This window comes from Nicotiana tabacum, chromosome 22 (assembly GCF_000715075.1).
Source record: "Nicotiana tabacum cultivar K326 chromosome 22, ASM71507v2, whole genome shotgun sequence".
Lineage (NCBI taxonomy): Eukaryota > Viridiplantae > Streptophyta > Magnoliopsida > Solanales > Solanaceae > Nicotiana > Nicotiana tabacum.
This window is the reverse complement of record NC_134101.1, coordinates 104,248,558-104,264,409: the sequence shown is the minus strand read 5'-3', so window position 1 is coordinate 104,264,409 and position 15,852 is coordinate 104,248,558. Positions and strand designations below refer to the sequence as shown.

General features: G+C 39.4%; 1 protein-coding gene across 9 annotated transcripts in view; it reads left to right on the top strand.

The window, feature by feature from the left end:
* The window catches only part of LOC107761147 (eIF-2-alpha kinase GCN2), a 96,216-nt gene extending 85,804 nt beyond the window's left edge, over positions 1-10,412 (top strand). For 4 of the 9 annotated variants that reach the window (XR_012704759.1, XR_012704758.1, XM_075242568.1 and 1 more), the window contains 3 exons: positions 5,344-5,446; positions 5,520-5,642; positions 6,313-6,686. Coding sequence is in view for 6 of the 9 variants with exons in the window: in XM_075242568.1 (XP_075098669.1) it covers positions 5,344-5,446; positions 5,520-5,642; positions 6,313-6,423 (337 nt within the window). In the remaining 3 variants the exon portion in view is untranslated. 9 annotated transcript variants of the gene reach the window in all.
* Positions 10,413-15,852: the final 5,440 nt, after the last annotated feature.

Genomic DNA, 15,852 nt, shown 5'->3' with positions numbered 1-15,852 from the left:
CTAACTTGTAGTGTATGTAGATTAGTAACTATAATGGAGTGTGTGGATTGACTGTTCTGATAAAGTAGGTTTCTCCCAAGTCTGGGACAATTTCTCATGATGTTCCTAGTATCACCACATTCATAACAACTCATCTACAGTTCGGCTGCTAATTCTGAGTCTGTCGGATAACTAGAATAACCATTGAAGGAATCATATGTCAGTGGTGCATTAAAAGATGACTGTCCCATGAGAGTGCCCTGATTAATTGGAGCACTACGAGTATTCTGAAATTGTTTCCATGTTCCTACTAATACCGAAATGTAGAATTATTATGGACACAGGAATATCGAAAGTCCCAGCATCTTCCTATACAAATCTCAGCTCTTACTCATATACAAGTTTCAGAGAACCTTTGAATACCACATAAATACATCTCAGGCCAAAACTGATATGACACATGACCCCACAATTTGATCGTTGATAGTGGACTCCCTTCGCTTAGCACGAAGCCATATGAAACATTCCGATGATTCACAATACTAACCTTTATCGCTCGTACGACACCAGTCATAAGACACCTCAAGCTATTTATTTGGCGCATGTCATCCTCGTGACAATTAAACTCGCTTCCTCCAGTGTCTTGGCTTGCTAATATGTACCCTCTGCCAAATAGAAATCCCATACAAACCACATTATCTCTAATACCACCAACTATCTTTGGATCTACATCCACCCCGTGACCATGCAACGATTGTGATGATTAGGAAACTAATTAAGCCCTCTTAAGATGTTACTTATCAACCAAATGTCAGAATCTGATGCACCCCCATGCGCACAACTGAAAGATCTTTTTGCGCTTCCATATCTTCAATTCTGAACGACACGTGGTAACAATGGTTGAGTAGCCCTGACTCTCTTATAACCTTTTACGGTATCACAAACCATTGGCGTAGTGCGCAATTCCATACATGAGTGGATGCAAAAGAACATAAGATATATGCTTCAAGCTGAATAAATGTTGCACGATAAGGAATGAATGAAGTAGAAATTTTTCCTACTAGTTCTGTAGCCTCTCGAAGATAAGTACAGACGTCTCCGTACCGATCCGCAAGACTCTACTAAACTCGCTTATGACTTGTAGCACCTATGAACCTAGAGCTCTGATACCAACTTGTCGCGACCCGAAAATCCCTCCAAAGAAGTCGTGATGACACCTAGTTTCTAAACTAGGTAAGCCTAACATTTACTGAAATAATATGGGTATTCACTAACTTTAAATTAAATTACTCTGAACAAAATACAATTCCCAAAACCGGTAGTACAAGTCACAAGCCTTTCTAAGAGTAGTTATACAATATGATTACATCACTGTTCCGAAGCAAAGGGAACAAATGGAAATAAGTACAATTGAAGGTGACTCTGAGGACTGCGAATGCTATAGCAGGTTTACCTTGAGTCTCCACCGCAACGAATAGCTACCGTCGATCAAAGGCATGGATCTGTACACAAAAATGTACAGAAGTGTAGTATCAGCACAACCGACCCCATGTGCTGGTAAGTGTCTAGCCTATCCCGGCGAAGTAGTGACAAGGCTAGGACCAGACACTCACATAAACCTGTGCAGTTTATAGCGTACAAAATAATATGAAGCAAATAATAATAATGGCAACGATGATCAACCAATGATATAAATAGCTGGCAACGAGAACACCAAAATTGCTTCTCAACAAATAACAAATACAAGTGCAATCAATTAATCAAGTCCTTCAAATATAAATCTTTCGCTTATAAATCCTTCAAGTAATAATCTCTAAGATAATATGTTTTTCAATAAATATATTTTGAATATATTTCCTTCAAATAGATATCTTTCATATAAGCATCTTTCGAATATAATTCTTTCGAGTAAAGGTCACCTTGTGACACCTCATTTCATAATCATAAATAATATAGGTCTCAACCCACTTTCGAAATTTCACAGCACCTCGTGCCCACATTTATGTCACAACCGCACGGACAACTCACGTGCCATTAAATAAAACCATAATATTTTCCCCGGCACCTTGTGCCCACATATTTCTGTCTCACATTGCACAACAATATTCTCATGTTACTCAGCTCATAGGTTCCATAACCCAATACAATTAAGAATGTTCAAGGAGCCTCATTCACTTAACATAAAGTAGAGTACATCTCCCAACGCAATTAGGAAATCAACAAGAAAAGATGACGTTATTATTTATTTATTTCTGAAAACATTTGATAAAGAAAATACCCTTTTCAATTACTGTACAATATCAAATGAATTAGTACCTTTAATACGAGAGATCAATTGAGTTAAAAATGTGACAATTTTTTTGAAATTTGGAGTTTTGAACACAAACAAATAAATAAGGCGAGGTATCGTAAACACTATGGATTCGAACACAATGGGTCACAACAGTAAAGGGACCTAACTAGTTAATACACTTGGATTGTTAATAACAAGTAAACACATCAACAGAGAGTAGGAAAACAACAGTTGCACGGCATCATCCTTCGTGCTGTTACTCTCGTTCTCACCAAATCAATCATATAAAGTACACGGCATTTTCCTTCGTGCTTTACCTCACATAATGATGGCACGGAATGATCCTTCGTGCATTAACATTCATATCATGGCACGGAATGACCCTTCGTGCATTAACATTTATATCATTGCACGGAATGCCCCTTCGTGCTTTAACATTTATATCATGGCACGGAATGACCCTTCGTGCTTTACACTCTTTCCTCACAAACAACAATACACGGCATCACCCTTCGTGCTTTATCACTCTTCCTCACCCAAGCAACAATCACAAACAATGGGGCGAGGGAATAGACAAGGCTAAAATAGGAATCCCGGCAAGGGAACAATAAGTAAACAATTTAGATCCCGGCAAGGGGACAACATTAATAATATAAATTTTCCCAACAAGGGAACAATACTATCAAAACAAACATCCCAACAAGGGAACAATACTATCAAAACAAACATTCCAACAAGGGAACAATAATAATAATAACACATGAAGCGCAATAAACTACAACGGAGTCACAACAATTATAATACAAGACTCACGGGCATGCTCGACCCCCAACGTATAGATACTCGTCACCATGCCTATACGTCGGACACATCACATAACAAGTAGCAAAATATACTCAACTCCTATTCCCTCAAGCTAGGGTAGACCAAACACTTACCTCGAACTTCCACGGCCAACTCAAGCCTTTGCCTCGCGAGTTCGTGTTCGAAATTCTCAAATCTAGTCATAAATAATTCGATTCAGTCAATAAAAATTATAAGAATTAATTACATATGCATTTCTACATTGTCCATTAAAATCCGAAATTTAACTCAAAATTGCACGTGGGGCCCACGTCTCAGAATCCGACGAAAGTAGCAAAATATGAACACCCATTCAACCACGAGTCCAACCATACCAAAATTATCCAATTCCGATACCATTTGGTCCTTCAAATCATCATTTTACATTTTTGAAAGGTTCCACAATTTTCTTCCCAAATTCCATCTCAAATCACGAATTAAATGATGAATTCAGTGATAAATTCATGTACTCTAACCAAATCTGAGTTAGAATCACTTACCCCGACCAATTTCTTGAAAAACCTTCGAAAGATCGCCAAAATTCGAGCTCTCTAGGTCAAAATATCAAATAAAAACCCTAAACCTCGTATTTATAGAGTACCCCTCGGATTCCGACACCGCTGACCGCACAAAAATGACCGCGGTCCGCGCAAAACCAGCGGGGTCCGCGCAAAACCAGCGGGGTCCGCGCAAAAAGGACCGCGGCCGCGCAAGTCTTGCTCTGCAGGGACAGGCTTTAGTATTTTGGCCATAACTTTTGCTACAGATGTCCAAATTGCGATGTCTTTACCTTTCTGGAAACTAGACACAAAGGGCTACAACTTTCGTTTTGAATCACCTCAAAATTCCTTGTGGATCAAAAGTTATGAGCTTCCGAAGTAGGACCAGTAACCTGCAGTCTTCAGTGACCGCGGCCGCGCCCATTTTGACGCGGTCAGCGCTAGGCCAGCGCGAAAAGGAGCGCGGTCCGCACCACAACTGCTGCCCCCTCCATTTTCTAAGTTCCGGGGTGTCCGTACTCGCTCAAAACTCACCCGAACCACACCCGAGGCCCCCGGGACCGCAACCAAAAGCACCAACGCATCCTAAAACATTTTTCAACCTCGTTCCAATCATCAAAACACTTCAACAACACCAAAAACCATCAAATTACCTCAAATTCGAGCCTAAGTTCTAAAACTTCCAAAACACGCATTCGATCAAAAACCCAACCAAATCACGCCCGAATGACCTGAAATTTTGCACACATATCCCAAATCACTTAACGAAGCTACAACAACTCTCGAAATTCCATTCCGTCCCTCGGATCAAAATCTCACCTATCAACCAGAATTCGCCAAAATACTAACTTCGCCAATTCAAGCCTAATTTTACACCGTACCTCCAAAACCACTTCCGATCACTCTCCTAAGTCACAAATCACCTCCCGAAGCTAACCGAACCTTCAGAACTCACATCCGAACCCTCTAACACATAAGTCAACATCCGGTTGACTTTTCCAACTTAAGCCTCAAAATATTCTTTATATTTAACTCCGAATCTTCCGAAAACCAAACTCGACCTCACATGCGAGTCATAATACATATTACGAAGCTGGTCGAGATCTTAAGTCGTTGAACGAGGCGTTAATTCTTAAAACGACAAGTCGGGTCGTTACAATTCCCCAATTTAAATTGGTCGTTTTTTATTTTTTCTTAATTTCGTTTTTTATTGTAAAATAATTTTAAAAATCCAACTTGAAACTACTTCCCAATTTGAATTGGTAGTTTTTTATTTTTTTTATTATAAATAATTTTAAAACTCCAACTTTTGGAGCTTTGTCCTAAAAATTTACATTTGTTATCTTATGGTTATGCCACTTGGCTTAATATGGTGGCTTTGCTTCTCCTTTTATTATATATAGATTATTTTACTTATAACTATTCCCCAATTTAAATTGGTCGTTTTTTATTTTTTCTTAATTTCGTTTTTTATTGTAAAATAATTTTAAAAATCCAACTTGAAACTACTTCCCAATTTGAATTGGTAGTTTTTTATTTTTTTTTATTATAAATAATTTTAAAACTCCAACTTTTTTGGAGCTTTGTCCTAAAAATTTACATTTGTTATCTTATGGTTATGCCACTTGGCTTAATATGGTGGCTTTGCTTCTCCTTTTATTATATATAGATTATTTTACTTATTCACCGTCCTATCATTTACCTAAAGTTAAAGTAATAAACATGCAGATATGATGTTGTCACTAATGTTCTTGTTTGTTCAAGAGGAGGGGGTGGTCTATTAATAGAGCGGATGGAACTATTGGCAGAGCTTTGGGAGGAAAATATCAGGGTTAGCTGTTCAATTACCACACTCTTCGCTTGAATGTGTTTAGTATCTGAACTAAGTTTTGAACATTCCACAGGCTGAATTTGTTCCTCTATGCGATCCAAGCCTCACGGAACAGTATGAATATGCTAATGAGCATGACATTAAATGCCTTGTCATCATCACTGACACTGGTGTATCCCAAAAGGACTCAGTGAAGGTAGGACGACATTTATTACATGTTCACACTGCTTTCTCATTTCATGTTCTTTATTAAGTTTTGAGACACCCAAATGCAATCTTTTGGTGAATGCCTCCTTGTAACAACACAATGCAATTCCATTATTGATTATACTTCTCTCTTCTATGGTTGTCTCACACAAGGACTGAGGATATTCAGATATGGAGCTGTTGTGAAAAAAATGATGCATCGGAGATAGAACTTATCCTAGGGGACATACTGTTATTTGACGGAAAATTACTGTTCAAGATCTCTTAGCACTTTATGATCTTTACACATTTAGGAGAATTATTTGTTCTGTGATGTCATCATGTCTACTGAGATGAAATATTCTCCACATGTCATTTGATTATCTTTGACCCATTTGCTGATATTGCTACAGAATGTAAGGATGTTTCTTGTGAAATGACATTCTAAATAATGGAATATTGTGGAACTCCCTATTATCTTCTACTTAGTTGCTTAAGATTTAGCACTATAATGAAGTTTTTGAAAATCATTTCATGTTGGAATTGACTGTCTATTTGGAGAAGGCACTACTTTGCCTTGTGGAGGCAAATAAATTTTCACAAAATCTGTTCTGGGTAACCTTTATAGCTTATGTTTCCACCTCCAAAATGATTTGTTCTTCCTACTGATATGTGACCAGGTCCGACATCTTGAGCTCAAGAAGGAAAAAGAAGTGGAGAGTGGAAACCTCGTCAAGTTTCTACTAGAGGCAATGTCATCTCAGTTTAGAAACCCATCCATCTGGAACTAGGTAACTTGTTTGAAGTACCTCTAGGTTTTTTTTTTTTGTTGTTTTACTTTTTTTAAATCTACTAATGGCTATACTCTGGTTCATATTCCTTTGATCTACTGCCACTTGCAAGTTGCATTTTGACTTGCTGATTTTTCAATTTTGTTGCTCATATTCCTCTGTATCGGTTAGTCTTCTCTTAAAGCCACTAAGCTAGCCTCTTCTGCTGCTGTACATCTGACATTATTCGTGATGAGTAAATCTGTTGAAGCAACTTTTACATACAACTTTGATTAGATTGTACTAATGTTATTTACATGGAGAAATGATTTAGAGAGACTGTCAGTAAATCTATGATCTTTAATCTGTTGAACTTCAGATCCCCATTCACATATTTCAGACGAAAGAAGGTCAGATATGAGCGTGGAAAGTTTTCTGTAATATCATTTCCAAATATATCATTTGAGGGAAGACAATTAGTTTTTCATGTTCTCAGGCTCTGTTCAAGCTCACATTTCCAGGTAACTGATGGGCTTGTCAGGCCTAGCAAGAGACAAAGGGAACTATCTGCCTAATGGTCTTCCACACTTTAAGATCAACAGAAATGTTGTGGGAGAGCTGGGGCATCCTTGCCCAATGTGTCAACTCAGATGGTAGATATTACCGAATGACACATTGGAACATGAAGTCAGTTTAACCAAATGACAAGTAGGTGCGAAATGATATTAGTGTTTGTACGGTAATAAATGCAACAGGGCTGGAAGAACTAAATGCAAGGCGATATCATTTGTCGTCATACCTGCTGGATGAAGTGAATGCTGTTGCACACTTGAATGGCAGTAGAACTTGAGATTGTTGTTCTCCGGAATCCTCTGCATCCTTGAGAGATGGGGCAACTGTTGCACTTGAACCTTGGTTGGCCAGCTACTGGGCTTGCAGTTGGACTGCCCCATGCGCTAGGACGGTAAACTTACGTTTAAAAGGTGTTTCATTATGCACAAGAAGTTCCAGTTGACCAAGGGCTTTTTGGAATCTAAAAGTTGCTGGTAGTTCCCCAGTATCTCTTCTCGAATTTTTTTGCCATTAAAAAAAATCAGCTTTTCATTTTCTGTGGCATAAAGTAGAGAGTGCTTACTGCAAAATTCTTCTTTAGATTTATGATTGAGATATTTTCGAATATGAAATCAGATTTTTGTTGTCATACACTTGATTAGACAAGAGGGGTTGCTCTGATGGTAAGCAACCCCCACTTCCAACCAAGAGGTTGTGAGTTCGAGTCACCCCAAGAGCAAGGTGGGGAGTTCTTGGTGGGAAGGATGCCGAAGTTCTATTTGGAAACAGCCTCTCTACCCATGGTAGGGGTAAGATCTGCATACACACTACCCTCCCCAGACCCCACTAGTGGGATTATATATACTGGGGTGTTGTTGTTGTTGTTGTTGTCATGCACTTGATCTGATGATGCTCAGTGAAGGTGTAATGTCTAAGGTCATGTTTGGCATCCTTATGTCAACTCATTGCTTCAACATTCTTGAAAACTAACCCTTCATTCCTGGGGTAACCTTTTTTCTATGACAAAGATCAACACCAGTAACTGCGTTCGTCTACCTAATAACTGCTCAGTGCTTGAAATGTACCTGAGGCAGAATCATGTTGACTTCATTCCCCCTATTCATGTCAGAATTTGTGTGCTATGCTGCAGCTAAACCACTTAAAGCATCTTCCAACTTGTTTCCATGATCCTTCTCAGCAACATTATTGAACGAGCCTACAGTTCACAGTAGGGGCAACCAGGCTGGGAAAGAGCCTACAGTAACTTTAAGCTTATGAGATTGTTACTTTGTTTGTATGGACAGTTTTGGTATAACTGAATAGATCAAATGATATTCGATTTTTGACGGAACTGTTAAGGATAGCACTAGTTCTGCATGAAGTATTTTTTTATCCTCATTCATTGTAAAGGAAAACACTAACACTCTCATTTTTATTTGAATCATGTCTTGAGGAATATGAATATCACGCATTGCATCAATTGTAGATTATTTTTGGAAGACCTAGGATTTGAGGGGCAACGTTGTTTGTTTTCAAGCAAAATCATGGGATCTGCCTAAGAGGGGGGAAGAAAACAAAAGGCAGTTGTAGGTGCTAGGTAATATGGTTGTACTAGTATGAAGCTATTGCAAATTAACTTTAAATTTCTTAAAGAGCTGTATTTTCTTTCTTCCCCTTTTATGAAGATGGTATAAGATGGAGTATGTGAATGCATAGCATTTTGGCTGGCAGAGGGGCAGCGCTATCACCCAACCTTTGGGTTCTAACACTTGTCCCTCTTGGCATTTAACCTCATCCATTGAATTTTTTGACTCACCCCTTATGGTCACTAACTTGAGGCAAGTTTCACAGGAAATTCCCTTACGGGATTAAGAAGCAACGGTTTGTGGGCTTATATGCACTCTCTTAGGGATTCACCATTCTAGGGGTAGTAAAATGGTTAAAAGAAAATAGTTAACCACGCGTATTATCCAGTAAAAAATAAGTTGGATAATGAACTTTTTAAAAACGGGTCAAATATGGATAAGAACCATATTATCCAATTAGAAAATGGATAACTAATGGATTTAACTTTTACATTTGTAAAACCTCAAATTTGGGTTCCTCAAGTTAGGGAGACTAAGAATTCTCCCAAAAGTGATCATATACAAGAAGTCATGGATAATATGGTTACCCATATTATCCGCCGGTTAACCCGTTTTTTTATCCGTATTAAATATTGGTTGGATCGTATAATTTATTCGTTTTTCACTATCCGTTTTCGATCCAGACCATATCCGACCCGGCTCGCCTGTTTGCCACTCCTAATTCTAGCTAAGGGTTACTGCACAACCATATTAGGAGAGGCACTAACTTTAATAACTTAGGCTAAGCTGTGAAGGTATTGTATGCTTTGACTCAACCTTTGGGGTGTCACGATTTTGTCCTCCTGGAATATAACCCAAAAGGTGCCTAGACACTTAGATATTTGATCTCGCCTAATACGGCTCTTGACATTTTCTCCGTTACAATATGGGATTTTTTTCCTGATACAAGTTTCATATTTTGTTGTTGTACTAATACCACTTGTTTGCCGTAGGCCTAACATTAAGGTATTGTCTAGTTTAGCTCAACCTTGGCATCCTCGGAATACTGGAAATTTAGAAAATAGGCTCCTGTTATAAGAGCTTAGTTAGTTTTTAAAAAGATATTAGAATTTAGCCACTCCTGTCACACAAGAACTTTTTCAGACAAAAATACCCTCCAATTCAAACACGAAACAACTTAAATAATCGGTGTTGGATTTCGAAGTTTAGACAAATGAAACTCCCAACACATTATACTTGAGTTCAAAAATACCCTACCTGCTAAACTTCAATACACAGTATTGTTTGGAATTTGTAAATTTAAAACTCCAACATTGCTTGCTGGAGTTCGAAATTCATCCCAAACTCTGAACTAAGCTCTTCTAATAAGTGAATATTGATATTCGGCTTAAATTATGTATATTTATATGCATATTGTCTTGCATTTTACTTATGTTTCGTAGATTTCGGATGTGTAGTATAATAATTTATGCTAATTCGTGGAATTTTTATGTGTAGGAGTCATTCGGAAGTAATGTGAGACTAAAGTGCACGATTTGAAGCAAAAAAAGAGCAAACTGAAAAAATGGGTCATTGTAGTGCCATGCGCTATGATAACGCCAAACTATGCATTATACAAGGACACACACGGACGTAGCAAATATAATCTGAGTAATTCTGCCCAGAGTCGAACCACAGAGAATTAACCTATCAATTATTTTTGTCGGATTTACTAAATTCACAGAATCAATTTCCCCAAACTTTGTAATTCACAATTGATGATACTTCTAACAACTAAAAAATGAAAATAATTAACAGCTGAAAATTAACTATGCTTGATGTGTAAACAGTTGGAATAAGGTCTAAGGTAATGGTTTCCCCCGTTGGTGATTTCCTTGGTTGTATGTTTCTTATAGCGATGCCTTAGTTGTCTCTATCAATCAAGAACTCTCCAGCTATCATAAATCTCTCTCAAACAATTATGATAATTTACTAGACGCACTCTCTCAAGCTACGCTAACTAGATTCACATTACCGTTCTTTTAGATTGCACCCGAGGTATCGTTATCTCTAATCCAACCTCTAAACCCTCGGTTATGACTCTTGTCTATACTTCGGGAGTGATGTTGTTCAAACAACTACGTAAATATGCACTCTTTCTCTCAAGAAGATACATAATAAATAGGAACGGATAATTGAGGGCCCTTTCAACTAACCACAATCAAAACGTAGATGAACAAAGAGAGATTAACAACCAATTCAAACTATATTACTATCACAACCAAGTCATCCCCAACGAGTTTCACCAAAACCTTAGATTAAAGTATTAACTACTCATGACAACGTAAGAATAAACTACGAAAATATTCATAATGGAAAATTGCCAGAAAAATAGAAGAGAATAAGAACTATGATGTTTTGGGTGATCTCTCACACTTGTCTTCTTGCAAAAGTAATCTCCAAAATAAGCCCCCTCTTCTCTTGGGCGAGTTTCCTACATCTTATAAGGGTTTTACAAAAGCTTTCCCGAATTGACACTTTGGCCCCTTAAATTTATGGACTGTGAACATGCCGTCGCGGCCGCGGCGTCGACCGCGGAGAACACTGACTCCAACCGCGGCGTGGACCGCGGTGAGTATGCTGGGCCTTTTTGTCTCCGCGTTCCTTCTCTTTTTGCTCTTTTGTGTTTGGGTACTTCTTGAGTGGGTGTTTTCTTCACATTATGGCCTCTAAACACTTCATGTTGCTTCCTCACATCTTATATTCCCTGTGAAACCAAATAGCATTAATTAAAGCATTTTATTGGCAACTTACATTATAAAACAACAACAAAGCATGGGCAATTATGGTGTAAATGACAACTATATAGCCTATTATCAACACCCCACACTTAAATTATTGCTAGTCCTCGAGCAATTCACCACACTCCATAAAAATTTATTCCCTATGCTTTTCCCTCAACGACTCATGCCATGAACATTTCACAAGAGTTACACCTAGTAGTGAGCAACTTTTACCTCAAGAATCAAGTTTTTCGTACCCTGTAACATTTGCACTTACTCAAACCACTCTACACAATAGTCAAGATGCACCTTTACTTTGTGAATCACATGACCTCACATCACACAAGAGAGTAGTTCCATATATATAATGATAGTGATAACAATTAGGAACTCAAATAGAAAGAATTCGCTTACTCTCCAAAAAGAACATTCACATGCCACAAAGATGCACCATAAGTTGCCCCTAGTGTAGTACTCGACTAATCGAGCCCCATTCAGTCTAAGATCAATAAGACTTTATTTGGTTGTAATGTAGGCTAAGGGACGGGTAGGATACATTTGGATATAGTGACTAACCTCCCTAAGCACTTTTAATACAATTACGTTGAACTTAAAAATCATCATTTTGTAAGCCAACACTCCACCACATTTATTTAAACATCCCCATACATTAGGTGCAATTTGTACAAGCTACCACTTATTAATCACTACAATTTTTTTTCGTGGTGCTTTTCTTTTTACACTTCACATTCTGCACCTTTTCTCTATTTCCATGGTTCCACTTCAAAAACCAAACCACCACCCCACACTTTTGTTTTTACACAATCTCAATACCAATCTAGTGCTTAGTGAGAGGGAGGAAAATTGGTTCAAACAGCAGGCTATTCAAACAAGTGGTTAAGGTTCACATTGTGGTTGCCAAAGAAATAGGCTTATAGGCTCAACGGGGTTAACTAAGATGTAATGCATTCAGGTGGGTTCACTTTATATGTCTGGCTCAACAAAGAAATGCCTATATCACTTCTAAAACCGAATGAAGCTACTATTTCACTTTGCAAACACACAGGGCAAGTTCTAGGCATTAAATGTACAGCATGGAATACAATGATACTCATACTCACATGGAACATGACTCACTCCGGATTTGTTTATCAAAACATTCTCTTTTGAGTGTTCAAGTTAGGTATACACATACAATTTTTAAGGCACTTAAACAAGATTCAACCTTTGAAGCTAAGCGCTACACTCTAGCATCTATCGTGTTCAGGTGTAAGAACGCTAAGGGTTTTTCTTCTTCAATTTTAAGCTCGTCGCCCATTAATCCTAACCTAAAACAAAAAAAATCTACCTATACCCGGTTCAAGATAAACCCTTGGAAAAGAACCGTGGCCCAAAGAAAAACCAAGGGGAAGTTACTACACTACCTAAGATATAAAAAAAAAATCTTTTTGGTGTGTTCTATAGACTAGCTTCCCTCAAGAAAATTATCTAAAGAATCTGTCATTAGGAAGAGTCTTTATATTTCAAATTTTTTTTTCTTGACTTGGTCCCTCAAGAACCCCGCTGAAAGAGATCCATGGTCGGGACAAGTCGCTTCTATTTTAACTTCCTAAAAAAAACTTACTCTATTTCTAAAGTCACTAACACAAAACAAAACCAAGAACAAGTAGATAATATTCACAAGTACAACACACAACGAAGTCCCCCACCCCACACTTAAAATTAAGACATGTCCCCACGGCTTGACAATATAAAAAGCAGTGAGGTAAAAAAACTTCCCTGAAGGGTCACTCTTGATCCGAAACTGTGTTTGGGTTCACATTGCAGACGCGACCCAGTGCTCTCAACCAGCCCATGAACCTTTTTTCCGACTTCACCTATCGGTCAGCCACAGCATCAATGCGGGTCCCCAAGTTAGTGACAGAGGTCCGCAGTCCAGTCATTTCCTGCTCCAGAGCATCCATCCGAGTGCTCCGGCGTGGCTGTGATGATCCTACCTCGTCCCCTCTAGGAGGGGCTGTGATCTCAGTAGCTTCAGCAGCATCAGAATCATCCTCAGACTCAGACTTATCAGACGAGTCATCATTGTGTCGTACCGGCTCTCTTCCCTCTTGCCCAATTTTTCTCGCCTGGAAAGGGGTTTTTATAGGTAATTTCCCATCAACTCGGGAGTTCTCAGGAACCTTAGCAAGGCGGCATAGACAAGTGACAAGCGAAGGGAAGTAGTGGCCTTTGCTTAGTTCGGGCGATCGGATGAACATTTCTTCAGAGAGGACTCGGGCGACATCAAACCCTTGGTGAGTCATGAAGCAGTAGACCATAGCGGCCCGTGGCCCATTTACATCGGTGGTATTGCTGGATGGTAGCAACCGAGTGGTGATGCCAGTGAGCCAACATTTGGCCTCCCAAGTAAGAGACTTAGAGGGTAGAGTCATCGGTTGTGCTACCCATTTGGGCTGTCTGCCAGGTATACAAATGACCTCCAGAATTCTGTCCCAGTCAACCATCGGGCGACTAGCCCTGATGTAATAATCATCACCCGTGAATGCGGGGAGGCGATACACTCTGCGGATGACCTCTATAGAAGCATTAACCGCGGTGTTGCGCACAGTCACAACCCTGTCCTTGTGTTCTGGCACGTTTGCATAGAACTCCCTCACTAGATGAATATTGGCTTCCTCAGCAGCCTCAAAGAAGATGTCCGTTGACACCTCCGTAGCTCATCAAACATATTTGGGCATTATTTCACCAATGCCTTCCTGTCGATATGGACTTCATAGAGTAACTTCTTGGCAAGTTTCTGATTGTACCTCACCTCTGCTTCTTCAGAGACGAACCGAGATCTATCAAACCGTGGTGCACTGTATTGGGCCCTAGCTCGTGAGGAGCCTCCTAGGCCACTCGTAGAGGACCCGGTGTTTCGTCTCTTACGGGCTGAACTCATAATGCCTGTCAAAACAGAGAAATGCGTATTAGAAAGAGCCTAAAATGGTGACTATGGGTGGTTACTCAGACTTCACCACAACCATGTCACAACATCTCCTTATATCTCCATTGAGGCAATTTCACAAACACATTGTGGGCAAGACATTTTTCTTCATATTCATGGCCCAAGGGAATCAAGAAAACTTCCCCAATTCACTACACCCACACATTCCACACTTGTTTTTTTAAACCAGCACCCACCAACAACACCATTACACACAGTCAAAATACAACCCCTTCACCAAACATATGCTAAAAATGAAATTACACTAAAAAGAAGAAGAAAAACTAAACAAAACAAAATCCTATCACTAACACTACATTAGAACAACACTAACTAGCATAATACAACAAAAAATAGAAGGAAAAGAGAAGGTGGGGTCGGAATCATACCTTGGGGGGGAAGAAGATGAGGGGTGTTGTGAAAGAGGAAGAAGAAGAAGAAGAAGAGAGTATGGAGGGGAGGGTTAGGGTTTAGAGAGAGAGAGAGAGAGAGAGGGAATTGGAGATTTTAGGGAGGAGGGGATCGTTTATTTTGATTTAGGGAAAGGTTATGTTGTGTTTTAAAATTAAAAGAAGAGTGGATAAAAAGAACGAAAACGAAAAAAAAATAAAAAATTAGCAAACCTGGTATGCCTTCTACGGTCGACGCCGCTGTCTGAGATAGTGTCTCCCGTGGTCCGAGCCGCGACCGCGGTGAAATATTAAACCTTCAGTGATTTCTGCGGTCCTCGCCACGGCCGTGGTGAATTTCGTCGCCCGGCAGTGTCTCCCGCGGTCCAGCCGCGGTCGCGGCTGACAATTTTTTTTTGTCTTCTAAACATGAAGTTACATACTACACTTACAACACATTCGTGGGTTGCCTCCCACGCAGCGCCTGATTTAGCGTCGCAGCACGACGCAAGTAGTTGAGTCTGTACTCCTCATTCGCGTAATGGGGTTCTTTCAAATTGATCACCACTGTATCCCCTTTTTCTTCAGTTATTCCAAGGTAATGTTTCAACCTTTGCCCATTTACTGAGAACTTGTTTGTCCCATCTTCTGACTCAATCTCAACAGCTCCACTTGCAAACATTTGCACCACTCTAAATGGCCCTGACTATCGGGACTTTAACTTACCCGGAAACAATCTCAGCCTTGAATTATACAATAATACCTTGTCACCGGGTTTGAAATTTCTGTCCACAATGTGCTTGTCATGCATCTTCTTCATTCTTTCCTTGTAGAGCCTCATGCTTTCAAAGGCTTGATATCTAAATTCTTCCAGCTCATGCAACTCTGTCAGTCAATTTTGTCCAGCTGCTTCGAGATCCATGTTCAATTGTTTTAGTGCCCACTGTTTTCAGGATCTCTTCGACCTCGACTTATTTTTCAGCTCCTTCAAGTCGCGATAGATGATCAACGACTTGTTTTTTTGTGCCCTTACGGTCACGAATTTCGAGGTCGAATTCTTGCAACAGCAGCACCCAACGAATCAGGCACGGCTTAGACTCCTTTTTCTCAATTAGGTACCTGAGAGCTACATAGTCAGTATATACAATCACCTTGGAACCAATCAGATATGA